This window comes from Mustelus asterias, chromosome 25 (genome assembly GCF_964213995.1).
Source record: "Mustelus asterias chromosome 25, sMusAst1.hap1.1, whole genome shotgun sequence".
Taxonomy (NCBI): Eukaryota; Metazoa; Chordata; class Chondrichthyes; order Carcharhiniformes; family Triakidae; genus Mustelus; species Mustelus asterias.
This window is the reverse complement of record NC_135825.1, coordinates 48,732,113-48,756,721: the sequence shown is the minus strand read 5'-3', so window position 1 is coordinate 48,756,721 and position 24,609 is coordinate 48,732,113. Positions and strand designations below refer to the sequence as shown.

Below are 24,609 nucleotides of genomic sequence, written 5' to 3'. Positions count from 1 at the left end.
ATTGATAGAGAGAGATTCAGTGATAGGAATGCCCTTGAATGCCAAGGGTTGATGAACTGATCTATCTTTTGGAGATGGCCAGCCCAAGCCTGGTATTGTCCAGTTTTGCTGCATTTGGACATGGATTGCTTCAGTATCTGAGGAGATATGAATGATACTGAACATTGTGTAATCATCCCTACTTCTGATCTTAAGATGGAAGGAAGGTCATTGATGATGCAGCTGAAGGTAGCTAGGCCTCGGACACCTGCTATGTACCTTGAATTTTATTTCTCAGTGAGCCACCTTGATGTTGCTAGAATCGGAGAATCTTACTGCACTGACGGAGGCTATTTGGCCCATTGTCCTGCATTGGCTCTTGGAAAGAACTCTCCAATTAGTCTCACTACCCTATTCTTTCCTCCAGATCTTTTCCCCTACAAGTATAGATATCCAATTCTCTTTTGAAAGTTATTGTTGAATTAACTTCCATCATCCTTTTAGGCAATACATTACAGATCATAAAATCCTGCTGCATAAAAATATTTTCCTCATCTTCCCCCAATTAGTTCTTTTGCTAGTTATCTCAAGACTATGCGCTCTGGTTAACAACCCATCCAGCAGTGGTACCAGTTTCTCCTCATTTACTTTATAAAACCCAACATTAATTTGAACTGCTCCATTAATTCCCTATTAAAATCCATATGCAGTCCAGAAGATCAATGAAGAGGTATATGAAATCGCAAAACAAAAACAACTCTTAAAAAGTCACATCCAGAAAAGAAAATGCCAGCATTTCGGTCATTTGATTAGAGCTGAATAACTACTGAGATCTCTCCTGGAAGGTAAAGTAGAGGGCGGCAGAACGAGGCGTAGTCGGATGATGGATGTCACAGAGTGGTTGCTGATGATTCACACTGGATGTGAGGATGGCACAAGATGGATGAGCTTGGCATGCCATCGCAGCAGGATAGAACAGGATTAAATCCCTGCTTAACTTGCCCTGCACTAAAACGGACAACAGCAAACTTGTCTAATCTCCTCACATAACTCAGCCCTCTCATCCCTTGTACCATTCTGCTAAATCTCCACAACCTCTTTTCAAAGAGTTGTGTCCAGAATTGATCACAATACTCCAGCTGAGGACTAACTAGTGATTTATTGAAGTTTAGCATAACATTCTTGTGTTTATAAAGAACAAAGAATAAAGAAAAGTATAGCACAGGAACAGGCTCTTGGGCCCTCCAAGCCTGCGCCGATCATGATGCCTGCCTAAACTAAAACCGTATACACTTACGGAGTCCGTATCCTTTCATTCCCATCCTGTTCATGTATTTGTCTAGATTCCCTTTAAATGTCGCTATTGTACCTGCTCCCACCACTTCCCCGGGCAGGGCGTTCCATAGTACTTGACTTTTCTACCCTAGGAAAGAGCATCTAGCTATCCACTCTGTCCATGCCACTCATTATATTTGATGCCTATAATTAAAGACATGTGTCTTTATTTGTAAAATGTGTAATTTGTATTAACCTGGTCCCTTGCCGTTTGATTACACTATGTGAACAGGCTGAACTTTCACCTTGAGGGAGAGAAAGGAACTTTACCATCAAAAATTAAAGGTGTGATCAGACTAGAATGTAAAGACGATGAAGAATTCTTTTTGTTAAAAAGGGTTTTGGAACGCTCGCGATGCACGTTTCAGTAATCCCAAGCCGGGGCTACTTACCTGTTCGGAGAAGCCGCTCTGTAGGACACTGTTCCGTGCTATCTCACACATGTCACAGGTACTCAGCTTGAAGACCTGAGCAGCAATGGCATATTCCTCCATCAGCGGCTCCTGTCGAAAGTGACACACAATGAAGGACATGATAATAGTCTATTCTATACTGACATTTGGCATCACAGTGGAAGACAGGGATATGGTTCGTGCAGTGGGCATGGACTAATAATTCAGAGCTAATGGAGAATTAGTTCATAATCCCACTCTGGTGGTTTGTGAATTTAAATTCTGTTTTAAAGCCAACTGGATAAATTCAGAATAAAAAGCTGGCATCAGTAAACGTAACCTTGAATTTGTCAGATTGTCACATTGTTCTGGGACCCTTGCTGTTTGTCATTTTCATAAATGACCTGGATGAGGAAGTGGAGGGATGGGTTGGTAAGTTTGCTGACGACACCAAGGTAGGTGGTGTTGTGGATAGTTTGGAGGGATGTCAGAAGTTGCAGCGAGACATAGATAGAATGCAAGACTGGGCGGAGAAGTGGCAGATGGACTTCAACCCGGATAAGTGTGTAGTGATCCATTTTGGCAGATCCAATGGGATGAAGCAGCAGTATAATATGAAGGGTACCATTCTTAGCAGTGTAGAGGATCAGAAGGACCTTGGGGTCCGGGTCCATAGGACTCTTAAATCGGCCTCGCAGGTGGAGGATGCGGTCAAGAAGGCGTACGGCGTACTAGCCTTCATTAATCGAGGGATTGAGTTTAGGAGTTGGGAGATAATGCTGCAACTTTATAGGACCCTGGTTAGACCCCACTTGGAGTACTGCGCGCAGTTCTGGTCACCTCATTACAGGAAAGATGTTGAAGCCATTGAAAGGGTGCAGAGGAGATTTACAAGGATGTTGCCTGGATTGGGGGGCATGCCTTATGAGGATAGGTTGAGGGAGCTTGGTCTCTTCTCCCTGGAGAGACGAAGGATGAGAGGTGACCTGATAGAGGTTTACAAGATGTTGAGAGGTCTGGATAGGGTAGACTCTCAGAGGCTATTTCCAAGGACTGAAATGGTTGCTACGAGAGGACACAGGTTTAAGGTGCTGGGGGGTAGGTACAGAGGAGATGTCAGGGGTAAGTTTTTCACTCAGAGGGTGGTGGGTGAGTGGAATCGGCTGACGTTGGTGGTGGTGGTGGAGGCAAACTCGTTGGGGTCTTTTAAGAGACTTCTGGATGAGTACATGGGATTTAATGGGATTGAGGGCTATAGATAGGCCTAGAGGTAGGGATATGATCAGCGCAACTTGTGGGCCGAAGGGCCTGTTTGTGCTGTGGCTTTCTATGTTCTATGTTCTAACACACAAGTGGCAGTGGGAGGACTCAGAAAGAGGTCCTGTTAAGGGGGCATGAGCAGCTAACGACTAAATTAAAAAGCAGAAGCACACATGTTGTAATCTCTCCGTCACTGCCCAAGCCATGAAAAAACAGGGATAGAATAAATGAGATCAGGGAGTTGGATGTGTGGTTGAATGAGTGGCGTGGAAAGAATGGGCTTTGATTCATTGGGCAACAGTGTTGGGAGCTGTGTCATTGGGACAGTCTTCACCTGAAGTGCCCCGTGGATGGTGTACTGGCTAATCAGGGCCTCAGAGGGGGCCTTAGATAAATAGTTTAGTGAGGTGGGGGAGGGGGGGGGGGGGGAGAGAGGGTTCATATGAGGGGAGATTTCGAAAGTTAAAGACAAAGGACAAGGCAACAGTGCAGAGTTGTGATATGGGGAATGATAACCAGAGCGTGACAGGAAGGGTCAGAGTAGAAATTCCTTTCATATTATTCAAAAGATAGCAAAGGAGTTATCTTCACTTTGTTGTTTGTGAAGTGCTTTTGAGATGTTTGAGGCTGTGAAAGGTGCTTTGTAATGCACGTTCCTTATTTTGTTGGTTCTAGAGGGGAATATGGGAGAATGAGAATCCTTGCTGAGTATTGTGATTGATTGAGGAATCCCTGCTAGTGTCTGGCGGAGAGCAGTTATCTCAGCACTGTCCATGCTGCATAATCTATTGCCATGCCAGGCAATGCATTTCCCCCGATGAGCCATGGGGATTGCTTTCAGCCACTATACCTGCAGTGAAACACTGGGCAGTGCTGCACTCTGCTTGCTAAGCGATCTGGGTGATTCTCACCTTGGTGTAGTGAAATTGCATGGGATCATCGGTGGAGAGTGAGATCATCAGGCCCTTCCTCAGGAATTCAGGAAGTGGGTTCTTGGCGTACTCCAGGAAGAGGCTGTTGTTGCTGAGCGGAGACAAGGCGATGGGGATCTGAGTCAGAAAGTACAGGTACTGCAGCACCGGGCTCTGAAAGAAGAAGAGGACCTCTCAATGTCAGCTTTATAACCTTCATCCCCACGCAGTGTGTGTGACTGAAGCAGTGTGCTCAAACTGCTCCCGTGTGTCCAAACATGTCCTAACATCTCATGAAATAGCAATGGACACACAGCTACTTCTATAAAAGCAAAATACTGCAGGTGCCGGGAACCTGGAACAAAAACAGAAAATGTTGGAAAATCTCAGCAGGTCTGACAGCATCTGTGGAGAGAGGGTAGAGCCAACGTTTCGAGTCAGGATTACCCTTCGTCAGTGCTAAAGACAAGAAAATAGGGCAAGATTTAGAGGGTGGGGGGATGGGAGGTGGTGGGGGGCTGTAATTGATAGGAAGGACATTGGGTTTCTTCACATTGTCATTGAACTGTCCACTGAATCTCACTGACTCAGCATACACCAGTTCATTCAGCAACACCTGTCCTCATTCACCGGGATGCTGTCAAAGAACAAAGAAAATGACAGCACAGGAACAGGCCTTCGGCCCTCCAAGCCTGCACCGACCTTGCTGCCCGACTGAACTAAAACCCCCTACCCTTCCGGAAACCATATCCCTCCATTCCCATCCTATTCATGTATTTGTCAAGACGCCCCTTAAAAGTCACTACCGTATCTGCTTCCACTACCTCCCCCGGCAGCGAGTTCCAGGCACCCACCACCCTCTGTGTAAAAAAACCTGCCTCGTACATCTCCTTTAAACCTTGCCCCTCGCATCTTAAACCTGTGCCCCCTAGTAATTGACTCTTCCGCTCTGGGAAAAAGCTTCTGACTATCCACTCTGTCCATGTCTCTCATAATCTTGTAGGCTTCTATCAGGTCGCCCCTCAACCTCCGTCGTTCCAGTGAGAACAAACCAAGTTTCTCCAACCTCTCCTCATAGCTAATGCCCTCCATACCAGGCAACATCCTGGTAAATCTTTTCTGTACCCTCTCCAAAGCCTTCACATCCTTCTGGTAGTGTGGCGACCAGAATTGAACACTATATTCCATATAGTGGGATTAAGGGGATAGAGCCCTGGGTGCGACTATAAGGCTCAAGGGGCCGAATGGCCTCCTTCGGCACTGTTGTAATTCTATGATTCTATTACATCTATGAAAATTCATGCTGGGTTCATCTTTCTGCTGGAACCACCCGACCCACTCCTCACTGAGAAACCCAACCTGGTCCTCATGCTGGGACCCCCTGCTGGAGCCCCCTGCTAGTACTCCCTGCTGTGCTCCCTGCTGGAGCCCCCTGCTGGCGCCCCCTGCTGGCCTCCTGTTGAGCCTTCCTGGAGAGCAAGGAACCCCGGTTGACCACCTCCTGCCTCCCATCAGGGCTATCCTGGGGCTGGGGTTGCAGGAATTCCCAGTACAGAGAGTGTCTTTTCCCAGCTCTGTCACACTGCCAGAGGACTGGCCTTCTGACTGCAGTGCACAAGCTCTGGCTGTGCAGGGTTTCTGAGATTGGGTAGCAGCTATTTCCCAGCCTGGCTCACAATATTTCAGCACAAAGAGCTCCTGTTTTCCCTTTCTCTGATGGAGAACAGGTCTGCTGCGTGAGTTGCTCCAGCTTGGAAAATGAGGAAAACACAGTTGTTGGGTTTCCCTTCAAACCCTTCTGATCTCTCTTGCTCCTTCCCCATTCCCTCGGTCTCTCTCATGCACCGACCTTTTTCAGGTTGAGTCCGTGCGAGATGTCATCCGCTGTCATGAATGCTGTCAGTAGATGTGTCACAGCTCCAGCCTCACCACAGTGTGGACGGAATAAGAATGTGTTCATACCTCTCTCCCTGGAAGAATGAGAGAAGAGATGAAAGCATGGATATTAACGCACCCCATTCACACAGTTAAAATCTCACCCAATCACTTGTCTGAATGCATAAGGGACATGTATGCATGTCCCTTTAGTCTGTCCTGTCCTTTTGACTGTGCAGTGCAGTGCTGATAATACAAACATATTTCTGTTCCTCTTGGCCCCTGTGCTGCTCAACTCAGGCCACAGGTTAGGTCTTTATTCATTTGTGTGACACGGGCATCGCTGGCTGGCCAGCATTTATTGCCCATCCTTAGTTGCCTGAGGCAGTTGAGAGTCAACCCCATTGCTGTGGTTCTGGAGTCACACGTAGGCCAGGCCAGGTAAGGATGGCAGATTTCCTTCCCTAAAGGACATTAGTGAACCAGATGGATTTTTCCGACAATGATTTCATGGTCATCAGTAGATTCTTAATTCCAGATATTTTTTATTGAATTCACATTCCACCATCTGCCGTGGTGGGATTTGAACCTGGGTCTCCAGAACATTAGCTGGATTAATAGTCTAGCGATAATACCACTAGGCCATTGCACCCCCCTATATGCTTCTATATTTCTCTTCTATAGGGGACACCAGCAGCCTGGGGCTGGACATCCTTGACACATGCAGTTTAAAAGTTAGTTAGTCAAATCAAAGTGAGAAGGCAAGTGGGTAAACCCTTTATTCAATTTTAATTGTTCTGAAAATCATTCTACTCAATTTAGCTTGACAAAGTAAGCTGGTAGATGTTGTTGAATGTTACCATTATATACTTAGGAGAAAAATACATTCTCTGTAACTGCCAACCTGTAAATAGCTGTTAATCTGAGAGTCTTCTTTTACAGGTATTTATTCTGATGTAGTTTAAAGTTTGTTTATTATTGTCACAAGTAGGCTTACATTAACACTGCAATGAAGTTACCGTGAAAATCCCCTAGTCGCCACACTCTAGCTCCTGGAGTGTGGCGACTCGGGTACACTGAGGGAGAATTTAGCGTGGCCAATCCACCTAACCACGACTTTCGGACTGCGGGAAGAAACCGGAGCAAGGACAAAACAAAGTCTCTCGTAGGACAGGAACCCATGAGCGATCGGCTAATCAGAGCAAAGTTTGACTCCAAATACTGCAAAGAGCTATGGGGTGACATGGCTGTGGCAGCATCAAGTACAAGGGCGAAAGGTTAGCTGACTTCTGCCTACACAATAACTGTCATCCGAGGTGCAGTGTTCCCTCACAAAGTCATCCATAAACTATCAGATCCCCAGATGTTCATTCTGTCAACCAGATTGACTGCATCATCCTGAACAGCAAATGGAGGAGAGTTCTCTACTGGATGTCAAAGTCCGTCATGGGGCAGAAGGCAATAGTAACCAACATTTGGGGATAGTTAAAATCAAACTGAAGTTGCAGTACCCGATACCAACTACAAGTGTTGGACATTAGATCTCCTGATGTAAAGAAGGGATTTATCATCGAACTCAGGAATCACTTTAGCCTACTAGTCAAAGCAGATGAAGAAGATCCAGAAACAGTTGAAAAGAAGTGAGGCAACATCAGAGAAGCATTCCACTGAAGAAGATCAATGGATTCAATCAAAGTGTTTCAGAATAGAGGCGTGGAAGAAGATTGAAGAGAGAAGAAGACTTAAGGAAAAGCAGCTGACACTCAGTCACCCAGGCTGGCAGAACAGCCTGAAGAACAATATAAGACCAAAGACAAAGAAGTAAAGAAGAGGCAAGAGAGCCTTTGTTGAGGAATTGGCGAGAGAGGCAGAACCAGCCGCAGAAAGAGAACTGAGCAGAGTATAAACATGACTAAACAGCTCAGTGTACAAAACACTAATCACACCACGTCAGTCAAAGACAAATTACAGAGAGAGAGAGCAAGCTGCAAGATAGGTTCAGCCCTTTGAAAAGGTTCCTAACCGGCCTGAGCCGATGGTCCAGCTAATCTGCCAGTTTCTGAAGACATTGTTGGTATTAATCCCAGTCCACACCTTGGAGCAGAAATGCAAGAAGCCATCAAAGCCATAAAAAAATGGCAAAGTCCTTGGAATAGACTCTCTGCAGGCAGATGTGAACACGGCTGCCTGGCTGCTTACTGATCTCTTCTGCAAGACGGGAGAAAATAAAAGTCATACCAGAAGATTGGAGTGAAGGCCTCATCTTCAAACTGCCAAAGAAAGGGGCGTCTGCAACTGCGACAACTGGCTAGGAATGACAGTCCTTTCCATCTCCAGCAGAATCCCCATAGGATTCTCTTCAAGTGGATTGACAAGGCCATTGATGACGAGCTTAGGCAAGATCAAGCTGGGTTCCGCAAGGGCAGAGGATGTAAAGACCAGAGATTTGCTCTGCACAACCTCATAGAGCAATGCCTTGAATGGAATGCAGCCTTCTACATCAACTTCATAGACCTTAAGAAGGCGATTGACAATGTTCACCATGAGAGCCTGTGGAAGATTCTCAGAACCTACGGAATTCTGCTTCAGATTGTCAATCTCATTGGGAACTTCAATGAGAATCAAATGCTGTAGCATCCTTGGCAATACACTGTCTGAATGGTTTGAGGCAGAGTTCAGAGAGCAGCAGAGCTGCACTCTCCTATTGGCCAAAGTCCTCTGTCCTCATTTGTGACTGGGATTTTCCGGTGCCACTGAGAGTGAATGGAGTTTTGGCTGTAATGCCAAATTTTCCATTCCAGCTCACAACGGATCCCCAGAATGGAGAATTCAGCCCAGTTGAGTGTATTTCTCACCACCATGGTGCCAAACAACATCAGACTGTCCCAGAGGTACTCAATGCACCTTCTCTTATACTTGGAGGACCTCAACTTTGTCACCTCCAGGACTCAGCAGGACAGGTAATAAATAAACTTAGACCTATAAAATGATTAAAATTGGGGGTGTAGAGGAGTGCAGCTATCTCCCAAGGTTGGAGGACCGGAGGAGATCGTAGAGATGAGCATGGACAAAATCACGGAGAGATTATAGAACAAGGATGAGAATTTGAAATGAGACATCGTTCAACTGGGACCGCTGTGTGACATTGAACACAGCGATTGGTGAACGGGGCAAGTTTTAGATGAGCTTAGGAGGAGGGATGATGCAAAGGTAGCCAGGGTGGCACGGTGGCATAGTGGTTAGCACTGCTGCCTCCCAGCGCCAGCGCCTGGGTTCGATTCCCAGCTTGGGTCACTGTCTGTGTGGAGTCTGCACGTTCTCCCCATGTCTGCGTGGGTTTCCTCTGAGTATTCCAGTTTCCTCCCATACTCCAAAGATGTAGGTTGATTGGCCGTGCTAAACTGACCTAGTGTCAGGGGACTAGCAGGGTAAATACATGGGGTTATGGGGATTGGGCCTGGTGGGATCGTGGTCAGTGCAGACTCAATGGGCTGAATGGCCTCCTTCCACACTGTTGGATTCTATGACTGTCTGCATATCAACAAGCAGAAAACACAAGTCAGGAGCATCAATCCACCAGCAGTGCCTCCAATTACCATTGATGGTGAAGTGCTAGAGTATGTCGAGGACTTCACTTACCTTGAGCCTTATCAGTAACGGTAATGAGGCGAAGAAGGACATCAAGGTCCAGCTGAATAAAGCTAGGAGGTGCATTTAGCAGACTTCAAACCATCTGGAAGTCCAAATAATACAGCCTTAAAACCAAAATCAGACTCTACAACAGTAATGTAAAGTCAGTCCTGCTATATGGATCCGAATGCTGGAGGATGGTGAAGACAGACATGGGCAAGGTCTATGTCTTTCATAATAGTTGCCTATGTAAAATCTGTAACGTCTACTGGCTAAATAAAATTGCCATTGAGGGTCTGTAGAAGGAGGCTGGCTACTATATCATTGATGGCTGAGCAGAAACTGATAGCCAAGTTCCGCACACACGAGGACGGCCTCAACCGGGATATTGGGTTCATGGCACACTATTTGTAACCCCCACAGAGTTTCACTGGCTGTCTTGTCTGGAGACAATACACATCTTTTTAGCCTGTCTTGATGCTCTCTCCACTCACATTGTTTTGTTTCTTAAAGACTTGATTAGTTGTAAGTATTCGCATTCCAACCATTATTCATGTAAATTGAGTTTGTGTCTTTATATGCTCTGTTCGTGAACATAATTCCCACTCACCTGACGAAGGGGCTTGCAGCTCCGAAAGCTTGTGTGGCTTTTGCTACCAAATAAACCTGTTGGACTTTAACCTGGTGTTGTTAAACTTCTTACTGTACTATATCATTGCCCTTGAGATTAAGAAGCACTGGACATGATGTTTCGAACATGTGCTAAGGATGTCCCAGAAGTAAATACCGAAGGTTACTCAAAGATGGACACCAGCTGGGAAGTGTAAATGGGCAAACCATAAACAGCATGGCACAGGGCTGTGGTGACTGAACCAGAAGAGATGGGGCTTATGTGGAGCCACAGCACAAGATAGCACCCGATGTAGGAGAATTGTTGTGGCCTTATGTCCCACCAGGACTAGGAGGATAATTAACTAACAGAAGGTGTCACTGACAATGAACCCAAGTAGCATATCTAGGACATGTGTCGGGTAGTGCAATCTATTCTTCATTGTCCACATGGCACCTCTGACAATGCAGCACCCGAACATATCCTCAGTCAGGGTACAGAGAGGATCATGTTGTGAATTAGTAAAGTGAATCTTGGTTCTCAATGTACAGTTCCTCAGAGCTCCAGCATTCTGTTTCACTTTGTCACTGCACTGTAATATATCCATTTCAGCAAAATATATACTCAACTTTAAATCTGGAAAGTCAAATGGAAACAAGCTTCGTCTTGTGTCATGGTGACTGAATACGACAAAATATCAGCATGGAAGTCAGCCAGAAGAAATTTTCAGGTGATCATTTTCTAACACTTTCAACCTGGGAATACAATAATTCTCTCATACTGTACCCACCACCTCAAAGAGGTGTCACGGGACTTCTTCAATTATTACAACCAGAAAGAATCACAAAAAAGCAGAAGAAAAAAACAATGGGGAAACCTTAAATCCTATGACGATCACCATGTGCTTTTTGGGGAGAAAATCTTTATTTTATGTTGGGGATGGTTGCTTTAAGAATTTACATTTTTCTAGGAGTTGATTTCTGGTAAAGCACTTGACTTCCAGTAAATGATCATGTGACCAAGTCACCTTGGAGACTAAAAATAGAATTACAAAGAAGTTAATCATAGGGCTGAGTAGGCTATGGGCATGGATTTGGTCTCAAGAAGGGTTTTTACAACAATCTGATTACAGAGCAGGGAACATGCCCTTCCAACAGAGTTAATTTGAAATTTGGTATTATCGCTAAAAAAGTTGAAACCTCCTGTTAACTGAAAGATTCTAAGCAGTAAGTTAGACTTCTGGGAAAGCAAAGCTGAAAAGAGAGGGAGAGTTCTAGATAGAAGACTCCAAAGCTAAAGATTAGAACTAGGAAAGCTCTGACTCAAGTCACTTAAGTCACTAGCTATGCTTATGCTGAACTGCAAGTCCACAACTGTGGGACATTTGAAGGTGATTTGAAGGGAAATCCTCGCAAGAAGTATATGGAAGGTCCAAGAAATCTCAACCCTGATACAAATCTTTGAAGCAGTACTCAGAGGAAGTTATTAATCTTCCAATCTTTGATAAGTATCTGACCTGTGTTTTGGAAGTGTAAGTCAAATGGGTAGAGAAGGAAGTTTAAGTTAAGAAGCTTGGTTTTGAAAATAAGTAACTGAGTTCATTGTACCTTTAATTGCTGGAATTTTACTGTCTTGCCTGCCTCAGGCAGGATCTTATGAGCCTCGGGTGGGCGAGACGGTAAAATTCCGGCAAATATCTTTAACATCGCTGATCATTTGAGACACAGGGTATTAATTAAAATTCCTGTTCTTTGATTTCAAGTATTTTTTTTTTCTTTTTAAACCATGAGAATTGTGGCTTCCTTCTTTTAGTAAATACTTTGGATTCTTTGGATGTGCTTTGGATTCTAAAAATAAATCGACACATTACTGGCCTCTACAAAGATCATTGCACTGTAGCTGGCATCCATAGGGATCATTTCCTTGGTTTTAAGGGTCTGTCACAGATGAGGGTTAAAGGATTCAGAGAAATAAATTAGAGTAAAACTCTTTTTAGATGTTTTTCAGTGTTTTAGATGACAAGAGCTACATAAGGAAATATTAAGGAAAGGTGATCAAAAATTTGGTCAGAGGTAGGTTGAAGGAGCGATTTAAATGAGGGAGGTGGGGAGTGTTAAAGATTAGACAGCTGATGTCATTGCGACCAGGGGGTGGTGCGATGCAAACCAGAGATGAAGAACAGAACAAAGAACAAGGTATAGTACAGCACGGGAATAAGCCCTTCGGCCCACCAAGCCTGCGCCAACACATGACGCCTTTCTAAACTAAAGACATTTTGCTTCTGCACGGTCCGTATCCCTCTACTCTGTGCCTATTTGTGTATCAGTCACGATGCCTCTTAAACATTGCTATTGTATCTGCTTCTACCACCTCCTCTGGCAGTGCATTCCAGGCACTTACCACCCTCTGTGTAAAACAATGTGCCTCTCACATCTTCTTTAAACTATTCCTCTTTTACCTTAAACTATATCCCCGAGTAATTGACATTTCTATCCTGTTCAAGATGCTCAAGAGGCCAGATCTGGAAACGTGCAGTGATCTCAAAATGTTATAAGGCCGTGATGCCACAGAGTTAGGGAGGGGGGGGGGAGAGAATATGGAGGGATATATACATATATAAAATATGGTTTGAATTAGGAGATTGGCTCTTTGATTTTTGGAGGATGGACAGGATAGTGTTGGAAGAGTCAAGTCTGGACGTAACAAATCCCGACTCGGGTCGCTGTCTGTGTGGAGTTTGCACATTCTCCCTGTGTCTGCGTGGGTTTCCTCCGGGTGCTCCGGTTTCCTCCCACAGTCCAAAGATGTGCGGGCTAGGTTGATTGGCCATTCTAAATTGCCCTAGTGTCCTGGGATTCATAGGTTAGAGGGATTAGTGGGTAAATATGTAGGGGTATGTGGATAGGGCCTGGGTGCCTGGTGCACTGTAGGATTCTATGATTCTAAATGGATGATTATATCAATGGCAGGAGTGGCGATGGGAAAGGTTATTGAGGTGGTGGGTAGAGATGCAATAACCTTACACTGATATGAGAAATTTATCATCCTGTGCATGGGTCAACAAACATAGCAGCAAATTTCACAACTTCAAACTCCAGCTCCCCATTGATGAAAGGGCTTTACCTTCTGAGGTTGTTGAGGACCATGATGTTGGCATACATATAACAGAGGTAGTAGGAGTATGAAGGGTTCTTTGGCATGTTCCATTCCTCAGGTTTGGGGCTCTTTGTGCAGAACATGTGGCCACTGTGCTTGGACTCATCATCCACGCTATCAAAACCGGTGATCTGGGTCATGAGAAGATGCAACTCATTAGCCAAACTAAAATAGTTATTAATCGTGCAGAATCACCCACTGTTACAATAAAGACTCGCATTTCTATAGCACCCCATCACCATCTCTCCAAAACACCCCAAACCACTTCCTGTAAAATCAGCTAATCCAAAGTAAAGAAAGCAAAATTTGCATTTATATAGCGCCTTGCACAGGCTCAGCTCCCTTATGCCAATCAAATACTTTGTGAAGTGTAGTTACTGTCAGAATATTTGTACAGCAAGGTCGTCGACACAGCAAAGTGATAACAACCCGATAATTGACTTTAGTGATGCTTTCTGGCCACAACATGGGGATCACTCCCCTACCTTCCCTCAGAATAGTGACCTGGGATCTTCTTCATCCACCTGAGAGGGAAACGGAGGCCTTGGTTTAAGATTTCATCCAAAACTCAGTGTCTTGAACAGCACCCCCTCAGCACTGAACTTTCAGGGCTGAATTTCGTGGCTGTGAAGGTGGATCTATCCACTGGCTGGGAAACTGAGGACAAGCTGCCATGGCCATTTCTGGAAGACCCGACACAGTGTCATGTCTATCAGGCTGTTACCTGCCTGGCGTCGGGGCTTCTGTCCCTTTCAGGTTGAAGACCCTGCCTCCAAGAATGACAGCCAATGGGATGGCCTGCTGCCCTTCAGTCCCAGCACTCCGACAGGGAGCAGTGGACAACCAGCCTGGGCCGCCAGCAATGGGGGAGGCCGTGGAACAGAGAGTGTGGTGCTCACCAAGGCCAGCCAGGGAGGACCCATCGAAGGTAGGGGGAGCTGTTTAAAGGAAAGAAGGTGACCCTTGCTACTGTGGGCACCCTCTGTGGTACACAAGGTGCCCAACTAGGCAGGTCTCCGAACTCTCCATTAGCCCCCCAAAGAGGTTTTGAGATTTTGCTGGTAGCTCTCTCCATGTTGTACAATCCACCCCACCCCGCAATACCATCCTCCCATCCATTGCTGCTGGTAGAAGTGGTTAATATATTAATTAGCCAATTAGTCACTTAAGGGCCTCAATGGAGTTCTGGGTGGGAAGGCTGTCCATGGCTGATTCTCCTGCTCCCCCTCCCTCAGCCTAGGGTTGCCAACCCTCCAGGATTGGTCTGGAGACTCCAGGAATTGAAGATCAATCACTGGGACACTGCTGAGTGCAACCCAGGACGTTAAAAAAGATTGTTTTTTTTGTCACTTTTTATGAGCATTTCTCTTTAACACATAAAAACTAGTGAAAATGGGGGTAAAGGAGGCCATTTGACTGAGAGTCAAACATCGTGCAGTTGGGTAATTAAACTTTTTGTTCTCCAATTGGTGTAGGACGGCAGAATGTCACAAGGATGGTTGTGTTGACTGACTAATGGCTGGAGTATGGGGCTAGGTCATGTGACAAAACCTCCAGGAGCAAGTTTAATCACAGTTAGCAACTGCACCCCTCCCCCAAGCCAGCCCCAATTTCATATTGAGTGTCAGCATGGCATCTGAATTGGACTTAAGCCCTCATCTTCTCACTCAGAAGTGATGTGCTACCCACTAAACTGCTCTGTAGTAGTGCGATGGCCGTTGTTATACAAACAAACCCAGGTGGCCAAATCCCTTAAACATCAATGAAACGAATGACCCAGATTGGTTTGGAGGGTTGAATGTTGGTCAGGACATGTTCTCGTGGTGCTTTGGGAGGTTTGAGACCAACTGAAGGGAAGACAGCACTGCCATTGCCCAGCACTCCCTCACTGGACATACTGAACTAACGACCTATGTCATGTTACGTGGAAAAGGCTTTAGAATTGCGAACAAAAGTCAGGATATGATAAATAGTCTCAGAAACAATGGGTGGGATTCTCCTGCCCCCCACCCTGCCCCCCCAACTCGCCCGCCCAGGACATGTTTTCTGGCAGTAGAGACTGCACCCCATTGACTGCCAACGGGATCTTCCATTCCTCCGATGTGTATGGCATTTTGCGTTTCTCTTGCCGCAGTGATCGCCATCGGTGGGAATGGAAGGTCCCACCGGTGGGAATGGAAGGTCCCATCGGTGGGGAGGATCGGAAAATCCCACCCAATGTAGTACACACCAAGGGCTCCCGGGTAATTTTGACTTTGTACAATATTGCCAGGCATGTGATCGGGAAATGGGAACCACTTCAACATTTCTCCTGGTTTCCATTGTGTCCAATGAAAGGGGCCACTCACTCCCCATCGACCGTGTTACTCCACCACCCAAAGGCGACACATCAGGCACATGATACGTAAAGCCGTGCAAAGGGGACACAGGTCGGCTGTTAAGTCTCCTGACTCACGTGTTTGAGGAAGATGCTGAGTTTGATATTATTCTGAGGGTTCACCGTGGCTTCAAAGATCGGCATGAAGATATTTTCCAGCATCTTTCCAAAGTGTGGGATGAAGTTCTGGGCTCTGAAAATATCACTGAACGACAAGATTTAAACAGAAGCCATCAGATACAAAGCAAAGAATATTTGGCAGCAGAAATGAAAATACGTTCATATAAGTGTCAGCTTTTAAGAAGTGTTAGAGGAAGTTAGCACCTCCTTCAGCATGCTTCTCGCTTTCAACCTGATCCTGTGTTGCAATATAACTGAGCTGGAGCTTTCATAGAATCCCTACAGTGCAGAAGGAGGCCATTCAGCCCACTGAGTCTGCACAGACCACCCAGGCCCTATCCTCATAACCTTACTTATTTACCCTACTAACCCCTTGATTCTAAGGGGCAATTTAACCTAACCCACAGATTGTTGGACTGTGGGAGGAAACTGGAGCACCCAGAGGAAATCAGGCAGACACAGGGAGAATGTGCAAACTCCACTCAGACAGTGACCCAAGCCAGGAATCAAACCTGGGTCCCTGGTGCTGTGAGGCAGCAGTGGTAACCACTGTGCCACCCCTAGCTGGTGGCAATCATTCAAACATTGTTACACAGATTCCTTATTGTGGAGGGGGAACCTGTTCTGTAAGTGTCTGCTCCTGCCCCATGCATGTTTCCCAGCATCTCTTCCAATGGGCTAATGAAGGGCTGTAGCTGTGAGGTTAACTCAGCCATTCTTCCCACTTTCTCTTTGTTTGTCCTGTATGAATTTGCAGGTGGAAATCCCTATGCCTCACAGCCTCACCTGCAGAATCATCTTCAATACTAAACTCAGCCTCGATCTGCCTAACGTTCCATGTTTAGAATCCCAGGATGGTGTGTGAAAGTCTGTACTACACCACTATGAGAATGAATGTTATTTTAAAACATGATTTAGTTAAGCTGTAGGGAGGATTATTAGAGCCAGGTTGCCTGGAAGGCATGGTGGCACAGTGGTTAGCACTGCTGCCTCACAGCACCAGGGACCCAGGTTCGATCAGAGATTTCAGCCTGGGGTGGCTGCCTGTGGGGAGTCTGCACGTTCTCCCCGTGACTGCGTGGGTTTCCTCCGGGTACTCCGGTTTCTTCCCACCATCCAAAGATGTGCGGATTAGGTGGATTGGCCATGCTAAATCGTCCCTTAGGTTAGATAGATTAGCCATGGGAAAGGCATGGTGTTACAGGGATAGTCATGATATGGAGATGCCGGCATTGGACTGGGGTGAACACAGTAAGAAGTCTCACAACACCAGGTTAAAGTCCAACAGGTTTATTTGGTAGCAAATACCATAAGCTTTCGGAGCACTGCTCCTTCGTCAGATGGAGTGGAAATTTCCACTCCATCTGACGAAGGAGCAGTGCTCTGAAAGCTTATGGTATTTGCTACCAAATAAACCTGTTGGACTTTAACCTGGTTTTGTGAGACTTCTTACTGTGTTACAGGGATAGGACAGGGGAGAGGACATGGGTAAGATACTCTGTTAGAGAGTCAGTGCAGACCCGATGGGCCGAATGGCCTCTTCTTCACAGTAGTCATTCTATAATTCTATGATAGAGGTGTTAGGCTCGTGCACTTAAATGAGATATTATGGTGGGTTTGAGGTACAACTAAATAGGTTAGATCTATCATTTGCATTTTTAGATAAATTGAGAGTTTGTTTGAAAATCAAGTGGAAGTCGGAGGTAACAAGAAGCAGTTTATATCTTCCATGGGTAAACAGAAGAGGGTGTAATACATTTGATTTGACCCTAAAGTTGGGTCTATAGGAAACCATGAAAGATTTTTATATTTTGGAAAAGTTAGTTTGACGAAGTGCTGAGGACAATGGAGTCATAGATGACAGGGGAAAAAGGCTATTTATGGAGAGATGTTGAGTTGATTTGGCTGTGTAGGGAAACAGTCCTGCAAACAGCTCTGGGCTGGGAGAAGGTACAGCTTGAATTAGCCACCTAGTCAAGCCAAAAAAGTATTGCACTGCAAAAAGCAGTCATGGTTCTGAAGTTCTTGAATTTCCACAGCAGAGTAGAAAGGTGTTTGCAAGGTCATGTGGTGAACCTTATTAAAGCATCGGCAGCTTTGCCTTGGGTAATATTACTGGATTTTCAATTAAACATCAATAAGGGAGTGTTGTCCAGAAGTCCAGGCTTGTGGACCTGACCAAGTAGGGTGTCTTTTAGGGGAATGTTTTGTCAGACTAATTTTAACTGTCGTAACTGTAATCTTGTGTGCTTAAGTTGTCTTTTCTTCTTATTGGCAAACCTTTTATGTGTAATTTTAAAAATCCCAGCTATGATATTGGGCATCTTGCTGCTGAGATTAGTATGTTTTCTTCTCAGATAACAAAATCAGAATATAAAAGAAAGAGTTATGGTTCGTAAGCCACATTTCCCTCTGGGGTTTCGTTTGCTCAGCAATTAACATCTGCTGTGGTTGTAACACCATGCTCCCACTCTCCTCCCTCCCAGATAAGATGTGCTTTGCATTCAAGTTATGGGGGATGGATTGATACGAGAGGAAATGTTCCTGACTCTGGCTGAGATTAAATGAAGCTGGGAGTGTCCACGGCCAAGAACATGGTATTTAAATAAACTCCACCATTGAAATTTCAAACAGAACTTCCGTTCTGGGGTCTACGTTTGGTGGTGGGCGTGAAAGTGGGAATGATTTCTGTTGGGAGTGGGAGTGATGGGTGCATAAGATGGCTAACCACACGCGATCTTGCACTGTTATTCTCATTAAATATACATCTGCGAGGACTTCACCAATTTTCACAATGGGGGCGAATACAAAATCACAGTCCCCACTGTTACCTCATGGGCCCGAAGGTCTGAGCACCTCAGTTAAAGGGCTCCTGGACAGCATGCAATATCCCGGCCGCTGCTCCACTCTTCCTCACTAACCCTTCCTCCTTGGTCATCTGCCACGCAACTTGTATTGTCACCCCCCCCAGGTCTCAAACATAGACTGGCATTGACAGACAGTGGACAGGGCAATGCAGTGGTAACTCACCATTAATGATGGAAGAAGTTTACCTCACCAGGTGAACACCAGTTGTAAGAGTTAGCATCCTAATTTCTCGCTGGTGGAGAAATTCATTTGGTGGGGGGGGGGGCTTTGTCCCAGTGAGGTGGCCTTTTAATGAGCATGTATGACTTGCTAATTCAGGCAAAAGGGCTTTCTGATATTGGTTGTCAGGCAGTTCAACCCACCTCTAACCCACCTTTAATCCACCTTTAAAGTCCCCAGAACTTAATTCATAGAATCATAGAATCCCTACAGGGCAGAAGGAGGCCATTCGGCCCATCGAATCTGCACCAACCACAATCCCACACAGGCCCTATTCCCGTGACCCCTCAAATTTACCCTGCCAATCCCCCTGACACTGGGGTCTATTTATCATGGCCAATCAACTTAACCTGCACATCTTCGGACTGTGGAAGGAAGTCGGAGCACCCGGACGAAATCCCTGAGGTTCATCCCCATAATCCCGTGCATTTACCACGCCTAATCCACCTAACCGACGCACCTTGGCTACATCTCTGTCCCTTTCATTTCATAGGCTTTAACATTGCTGACAAGCCTGTGAAATGCCACACAGAGGAAACCCACGGAGTCATGGGGAGAACGTGCAGACTCCACACAGACAGTGACCCAAAGTCGGAATTGAACCCGGGTCCCTGGCACTGTGAGGCAGCAGTGTTAACCACTGTGCCAATGTCGGGAAGCCCTTTTGCCCTTGCCACCCCATCGGCGGAGAGAGAAACAGGATTAACGTTTTCAGTCCAATTACAGACTCAAAATGTCACCTCTATTTCTCTCTCCACAGACACTGCCACATCTGCTGAATGTTTCCAGCATTTTCCGATTTTATTTCAGATTTCCAGCATTGGTAGTATTTTGCTTTTATCCTTGTTCCTGTTGCAGCTTCTGACTTACTAGATCCGGGGCACCTGAATCATCCATTTCATTTTGGGGGAGCAGATTCTGTGCTTGATGAACCAAGATGCCAGCTTAGTCCACTCATCTGGTGACCGTCCGTAAATGGACAAACGTGGCTCTGCATGCTGGTACTTTGCATCATCCAAATCTGACGCCACTTCCTGCCACAAGACAGAGATAACTTTAGTATCACTGACAGCCATTGTTATATTCCAAACAGTCCAGTCTGAACACAGACAGCCCTACAATAAGCTGTGAGAGGTCAGGGATTCAACCAGTAACACCCACTGTCATATAGTGCAGAATTTTCCCATCCCACTCGCCGCGGGAATCCTAGTGGGAGGGACACAGACCATGCAAAGATCCATTGACCTCGGGTGGGACTTTCTGGCTTTGGGGTGAGCGTAGCTGGAAAAGCCCGCCCATTGTGTGCTGGAAGTTGGATTTATAGGAATGTTTCTCCCACTCAATGCCTCCAATGGTCGCCAGTTCCACTGCAAGGAGAAAAAAAAATTATTGACAGCACTTTGAAACTAACTCTCCTAGTAGGAACCAGTAATGATGTACTTTCAGAAACTTCCAAGAACAAAATGTTCGCAGCTCGCTCTACCTGAGGAGATCTTCTCCTGCGGAGATTCCCCACCCTGAGTCCCGATTGGCCACACAGGCCAGGTCACCCTTACTCTGCTGTGTTGCCCATAAAGGGACAATCACCTCAGAAACCATCGCAATCAGGAGCCACTTGTTTATACCCTGTTTGAGTATATTAATGGAGAGTAAATCGCGATCGCTTCTCGGCCTTTTGGCTAAGATCAAGTGTAGTATGGTCGGCAGCCCATGGTCGGCCGCACTTGGTCGAGGTCATTAGGTTACACTGAAGCTTCATATGTTTCATATGAAGCAATTTTTTAAAGCGGCATCTCGGCCTTTTGGCTAAGATGCAAATGAGCTCAAGTCTTGGAGGAGGAACCTCCCCCTTCTCCAATCAGCTTGGCTCATGTAGATCAGGCCCAGGACAGGGTGGTTTGGTCACTCGCCCTGTCTTGTCAGCCTGGATCTGAAATGTCTCAACTTGTTGAGACTCTGAATTGGATTTGATTTGATTGAATTGGAAAAGTATAAAAAAAAATGGAGAGTAACATTTGCAGGGTTTAAAATATGCCCAGCAGACAGAGAATCGAGGACAGTCCTCCTATCCAGCCAGCCCCGCCTCTCCATTGCCTGTAGTTAGGACCTCAGAATCTGAAGTGAACACTGCAGATGAAGTCACGGCTACTCCTCTGCCGCCCTAGTAAGGGGGCGAACTAGAACTCCGGCGCTCACGTCGTAAGAGACAGGTGCCCGTTAGATACACCCCTCTCACATTGGACACCAGGTTGGAGGATGCGGACGCAACGCTGAAACAACCCATGAGGCACAGGAACCAGAGATTCCTCGTACTTGGGTGGGGAGGGTGTGATTACTTCTACGAGACACATGGGGTTGGCCTCTTGGAGTATGAGCTCCCTAATTGAGGTCAGAATTGCCTGCCCAATCAGGGAGCCTCCTGTGGGGCGGGGAGAGGTGGTGGAGGGGCACAGACATCCGTGTGGAACCAAATCTACTAAGTAAAGTTTTCACATTACCTTGATAATATGAGCAAAGTATTCTCCTTCTATGGCATTCTCTGTCTTCAGATAAAGGTCACGGAGTTCACTGGCACCCACTGGATTGTATTTGGCATTAAACTTATCAAAGCGCTGGAAAGTCTGACGACCCTGAGTAAATAATTTCAAATTTGTTAGTTTCTGCACTGTATATTCCTGGTTTGTATTTTTATACATTCTCTCGATGAGGACATTGCTGAGCAGACAAGCACTCATCACTCAGCAGCTAGTTCCCCTGCCTGAGTATACTCCGAAGCTACTTTACAGGGGGGGTTTAAAAGCTAGTATTGAGACTGGAGTCACACGTGGACCAGTCTGGGTAAAGATGGCAGGGTATCCTTTCCCTAAAGACTATTTGTGAACCGATTGGGTCTTTGTGACTAACTGACATCTTGACGCTGACTTTGACCACTACTGATAGTTTGGGCATGATTTGCTCCCGCAGCACCATGTCTGGGTGCTAATACCGGCCCAAACAAAATCCATCACTGAATTAAAATGCTCACCTTTAACAGGTGTTAAAACACAGCTCCCCCTCTTCCTGTCTCTTTATAAGCTGCAACTAAAATTTACCCATCTCTCTGAGAAAATCTCAATTTGTTTGATTCAGTTCTCTGACAAAGGATCATCAGCTCTTTTCTCTCCTTACAGATGCTGCCAGACCTGCCGAGATTTTCCAGCGTTTTCTCGTTCAGTTTCAGATTCCAGCATCCGCAGTAATTTGCTTTTACTCTGAAATGATTTGTCCGATTATTCTCTTTTACAGTTATCATAGAATTCCTACAATGCAGGAGGAGGCCATTTGGCCCATCGAGTCTGCACCTACAAACAAGGCCCTATCCCCATAACCCCACATATTTACCCTGCTAATCCCACTGACACTAAGGGGTAATTTAGCATGGTCAATCCACCTAACCTGCACATCTTTGGACTGTGGGAGGAAAGCGGAGCACCTGGAGGAAACCCACGCAGACACGGGGAGAATGTGCAAGCTCTACACAGACAGTGACCCAAGGCCGGGAATCGAACCCGGGTCCCCGGCGCTGTGAGACAGCAGTGCTAACCACTGTGCCACCCCAAAAGAAATCGACCCATAGTCGGCAGGATTCAAACCTGCGCAGGGAGACCCCAGTGGATTTCTAGTCCATCGCCTTAACCACTCAGCCACAACTACAGACGTTATACTCATTAGAAATTCAGAACTATTAGCTTCATGTAAAAAAAATGAAGTGTTCATAACTGAGACAATCACAAAGTCTGTATGTATTTGATAACCGTTGACCAGACTTCCTCTCAGAGAAGGGCCTTTGAAGTTAAATGTCATTCAACCAATTTCTGTTTCTTCACAGATGCTGCCTGACCTGTCGAGCTTTTCTGACGTTCGTATTTCTGGTTTAACTGCTCGTACAGAAAAATTAACAGTTGTTTCCAAAACACTGATTTAAAAAAATTCTGGAACAACAGCCTGGAATTTGCAAAGGACAATGATGGTGAAGCTTTCAATGGTCATTGCCAATGGAGAACCCAGCAACTTCCAGAGAACACACTGCGGCACATTGATCTGGAAGCGGATTGAGACAATATTCTCTGCTCTTCACAGTCTCGGTCATAAACCTGCAGATTCAAACCAAAGACATAGTAATGGCGAGAAACTGGTTAATTGCTCACTAGCGTCCCTCCATGTCGATGCTATAATTAAGAAAGCCTCTACTTCCTCAGAAGGCTAAGGAAATTTGGCATGTCAACTATAATTCTCACCAATTTTTTACAGATGCACCATAGAAAGTATTTTTTCCTGATGCATCACAGCTTGGTATGGCTCCTGCTCTGACCAATACCGCAAGGAACTACAAATCGTTGTGAATGAAACCCAATCCATCACTCAAACCAGCCTTCCATCCATTGACTCTGTCTACACTTCCCGCTGCCTCGGAAAAGCAGCCAGCATAATCAAGGACCCCACGCATCCCAGACATTCTCTCTTCCATCTTCTTCCATCGAGAAAAAGATATAAAAGCCCGAGGTCACGAACCAACCAACTCAAGAACAGCTTCTTCCCTGCTACCATCAGACTTTTGAATGGACATACTTTATATTCGGTTGATCTTTCTCTACACCCTAGCTATGACTGTAACACTATATTCTGCACTCCCTCCTTCCCTTTTCCCCTATGTACTCTATGAACAGTATGCTTTGCCTGCATAGCGCGCAAGAAACAATACTTTTCATTGCATCCCAATAATGTGACATAATAAATCAAATCACCAACATTGAACTGTTCTGACTAAAAGTTTTCGGGTGGGTATTTCAAGATGTTAAGATTCTTTCCTCATTTTGCACATACTTGTGGACACTGGAACCAGAAGGAACTTTCAAATAAAGCTGTCAGGAACAAAGGTAGTTTTTTTCAACTTTTCATCAGATTCTTTTCAAACGTTCTAAAAGATTTAACAAGATTTATCCGTCTTCTCAAGTTTTGATGTATATAACCTTTAATCATGACTTTTCAGATCTTCAAAAGGATTTAATAAGATTTATTTGACTTATATGTTTTACTGTAAATGTTGTTTTCAACAATTTGATTAGACTTTTTAAATGTTTTAATGCACATGGCTTTAAAAAAATTATTTATATGGCTTTAAAATATGCATAAATTGATGATTTTGGAAAATGATTCTGATCAAATTAATCTGATTTGATCTTTGGTTTCAAGACTTTTAAACATGACAGACCCTGGAACAGCTTGGTTAGGGCAGAGTCTTTGGACATGGCTTCCAGTCACTGCAGCACATGATCTGTCCTTGCCTCCCACACAGACAATACTACAGGGCCACATTGAGGTCCATACCACAAGGGAATGCTTTCTCCTTGGAGCTAAAATTCTTTTTTAAGTTTATTTAATAGTGTCACTTACATTAACACTGCAATTAAGTTACAGTGAAAGTTCTCTAGTCGCCAAACTCTGGTGCCTGTTCGGGTACACTGAGGGAGAATTTAGCATGGCAAATGCACCTAATCAGTCCGTCTTTTGGTTGTGGGAGGAAACTGGAGCACCCAGAGGAAACCCACGCAGACACGGGGAGAACGTGCAGACTCCACACAGGCAATGACCCAAGCTAGGAATCAAACCCGGGCCCCGGCGCTGTGAGGCAGCAGTGCTAACCACCGCGCCACCCTTATTTTCAACCCACTATTGCATTAGTTAGGTTTGTAGTTTGGTTCAAGGTCAGTGCCAAATGCCACTGACTGCAGAATTCTGGTCAATATGAATTAAAACAGAGTTTGACTTGGTCACATCAGTGGCCCTGATAACATGCTATAATAACTCCACTGTTATATCAGAGTCCTATTGTGTCTT

At 45.4% G+C, this 24,609-nt stretch overlaps 1 protein-coding gene, 1 non-coding gene and 1 pseudogene across 2 annotated transcripts in view; 1 reads left to right on the top strand and 2 right to left on the bottom strand.

Moving 5' to 3' along the window:
* The window catches only part of ampd1 (adenosine monophosphate deaminase 1 (isoform M)), a 67,624-nt gene that overhangs the window by 3,660 nt on the left and 39,355 nt on the right, over window positions 1–24,609 (bottom strand). The window contains exons 8-14 of the mRNA XM_078197751.1: window positions 21,231–21,362; window positions 19,603–19,766; window positions 15,604–15,730; window positions 13,116–13,279; window positions 5,727–5,847; window positions 3,878–4,051; window positions 1,707–1,817 (exon numbers count right to left, since the gene is read on the bottom strand). Of these exons, the coding sequence (XP_078053877.1) occupies window positions 1,707–1,817; window positions 3,878–4,051; window positions 5,727–5,847; window positions 13,116–13,279; window positions 15,604–15,730; window positions 19,603–19,766; window positions 21,231–21,362 (993 nt within the window). The remainder of the gene's footprint in view (window positions 1–1,706; window positions 1,818–3,877; window positions 4,052–5,726; window positions 5,848–13,115; window positions 13,280–15,603; window positions 15,731–19,602; window positions 19,767–21,230; window positions 21,363–24,609) is intronic.
* LOC144479334 (U2 spliceosomal RNA) lies at window positions 20,392–20,597 on the top strand (annotated as a pseudogene).
* On the bottom strand, window positions 22,344–22,425 carry trnas-aga (transfer RNA serine (anticodon AGA)). The gene has a single exon. It is a non-coding gene; the product is annotated as a tRNA-Ser (tRNA).